The following is a 2,315-nucleotide window of genomic DNA, read 5'->3' as shown; positions in this document are numbered from 1 at the left end:
AAAGTCCAGCCGCAAGACCCTCTTCTACCTGATAGCCACGCTCAACGAGTCCTTCCGCCCGGACTACGACTTCAGCGCTGCCAAGAGCCACGAGTTCAGCCGGGAGCCGAGCCTCAACTGGGTACGTGAGCCGGTCCGGCACCCCTGCGCGGGCGCCCTGCCGTTCTGCCTGCCTCTGTCCCGGAGGAGAAGGCAGCCTGGATGTGTGTGGGGGTGTTCGGTTCTCTGGGGAGCCCCGCCGCGCTGCTGCCATGCCGGGTGACCGTTCCCAGGGCACACCTCGCTCCCTTCTCCAGCAGCGTCAGCCCGAGGATGGGGCAGCCCTCACCCTTCCCAGGGAGACGTTTGGGGGGTATCTTCTCCATCAGCCATCCTGGGCTGTTTTCCTTTGGCCGCAGCAGCTTTGCTCTTCGCGTTTCTTTGGGAAGGGCCTCTCGCGAGCGGGGTTTTGCATGCTGGCCGTGGTGAGGCTGCTCTTGCCCGGGGTAGGTGTTTGGGGGACGGAAGAGTGAGGGAAGCGCCGGTGGCTTGAGTCCTTCCTGCGGAGACTGCGGCTCTGCTGCCCGGTGCTTTCGTGCCCATAGTGCTGCTGGCTGGACGCTGCTTTGCCTCTCACCGGACGGAGGGGTGGCTCTACCGGGCCTCCCGCCTTCTGCTGCGAGCGCGCCGTCCCTCCCGGCAGAAGGTCCGTCTGTCTGTCTCCTGGCTGTCGGGGTCCGTCACGGCTGCCCTTGTCAAGGCGGCAGATGGAGCAGGAAGCGTCCGTCCTCTCTGACGGGGGAAGTTTTCTCTGTTTGCAGAGCGGCTCCGAGGAAGCCCCCGTGCTCTTTGCTGGGAGAGCCTCGGGCTGCCTGTGCCCCAGAGATCCTCTGAAGGGTTTTGCCTCTCCAGCCGTGCTGCTTCCCCACTGCCTGTCTCCTCGCTTCCACCGCAGGGTGCTGATCGAGCGCAGCGGTGCCTGGCTGTCTTGCTTCTGGTCATTGTTGGGCTCCCGTGTCCCCTCTTGATGGAGGGGCAGGGAGGACGAACCGCCTGGGAGGGAGTTGGTGGGGAGGGGGACACGCAGCAGCCCCCGACTGCTCTCACGGGCGCTGCTCGGTCTCTCTAGGTGGTGAACGCTGTCAACTGCAGCCTCTTCTCTGCCGTCCGGGAAGATTTCAATGCCCTGAAGCCACACTTGTGGGATGCTGTCGACGAGGAGATCTGTCTTTCGGAGTGTGACATCTACAGGTGAGGGGGCAAGCGCTCACCCCGGGCCTGGATCCCAGCGTGCTGTGGCCGGTACAGAGAATTATTTTTCAATAAAACATTATATTTTGGTGTACCCGCCTGCGTGTGTGTGAGGGCTAACGGCTGGAGCAGGGCAGGGTGTCTCCTCACCGGCGTTCCCTGGCTCCAGGCTCCCTGCTGCTGCCGTCCCCTCCCACGCTCAGCTTCCGCGCCCTGGAAATGCGCACCCCAGGCTGCGCTGGCAGCTCGCCCTCCTTCCAAAGCCAGCCGGCGGGCACGGGGTGGCTCCTGCCGCCCACGCGGGCTGGCCCGCTCGTCTGACTAGCCCTGGCACCGAGGACACCGACTGGCTCCTGCCTGCCCTCTGCCCGCGAGGCGGCTCCGAGCTCGCCCAGTCTTCCCCTTTCCTCCCTCCGACACGCAGCTGGGGCGAGAAGGGGGTTGACGTCAGGAGCAGAGTCCGGCACGGTGTTTCTCATGCCTCCGCTTGCTGTTGCAGCTACAACCCCGACCTGGATTCGGACCCCTTTGGAGAGGACTGCAGCCTCTGGTCCTTCAACTACTTCTTTTACAACAAGAGGCTGAAGAGGATTGTCTTTTTTACCTGTCGTTCCATCAGGTCAGGCCACGTGACGTCTCTGCAGTCACCCTAAAAAAGAATTGCCTTGCCTGTTCGCAAGCCGCGTCCCTGCAGAGGAGGAACCTTTGGCCCCTGCTGGCCCCGGAGCCGGGTGCGGTAGATCCATGCTCAGGAACTGCCCTCCCGGTGCTGCCCTGGCACCGGTGCCTACACGTCAGGTTGGCCAGGGAGAGTGGAGCTCAGCCAAAGCCTGGTTCCCTCTGTTCTCCAAGGACATGTGTCACCGAAGGACAAACCGACGGGAGCCGTGGTCCCCGGGAAAGGGGGGACCCCTCACCTGACACCAGGCTCGTGGGCACGGAGGGGCACATAGAGTCACCCAGTGGTTTGGGTGGGAAGGGACCTTAAAGGCCATCGGGTCCCCCCCTGCCCTGGGCAGGGACACCTCCCACCAGCCCAGGTTGCTCCGAGCCCCGTCCAACCTGGCCTTGAACACCTCCAGGGC

At 64.1% G+C, this 2,315-nt stretch overlaps 1 protein-coding gene across 1 annotated transcript in view; it reads left to right on the top strand.

The window, feature by feature from the left end:
• MAF1 (MAF1 homolog (S. cerevisiae)) overlaps nucleotides 1-2,315 on the top strand; it is a gene marked incomplete at its 3' end in the record, with an annotated part of 5,249 nt that overhangs the window by 2,416 nt on the left and 518 nt on the right. The window contains exons 4-6 of the mRNA XM_009887389.1: nucleotides 10-121; nucleotides 1,109-1,230; nucleotides 1,730-1,849. Coding sequence (XP_009885691.1) covers nucleotides 10-121; nucleotides 1,109-1,230; nucleotides 1,730-1,849 — 354 coding nt within the window. The remainder of the gene's footprint in view (nucleotides 1-9; nucleotides 122-1,108; nucleotides 1,231-1,729; nucleotides 1,850-2,315) is intronic.

This window comes from Charadrius vociferus, unplaced genomic scaffold (assembly GCF_000708025.1).
Source record: "Charadrius vociferus isolate BGI_N301 unplaced genomic scaffold, ASM70802v2 scaffold2756, whole genome shotgun sequence".
NCBI lineage: Eukaryota > Metazoa > Chordata > Aves > Charadriiformes > Charadriidae > Charadrius > Charadrius vociferus.
The sequence above is the reverse complement of the archived record's forward strand: the minus strand, read 5'-3'. Positions and strand labels throughout refer to the sequence as shown.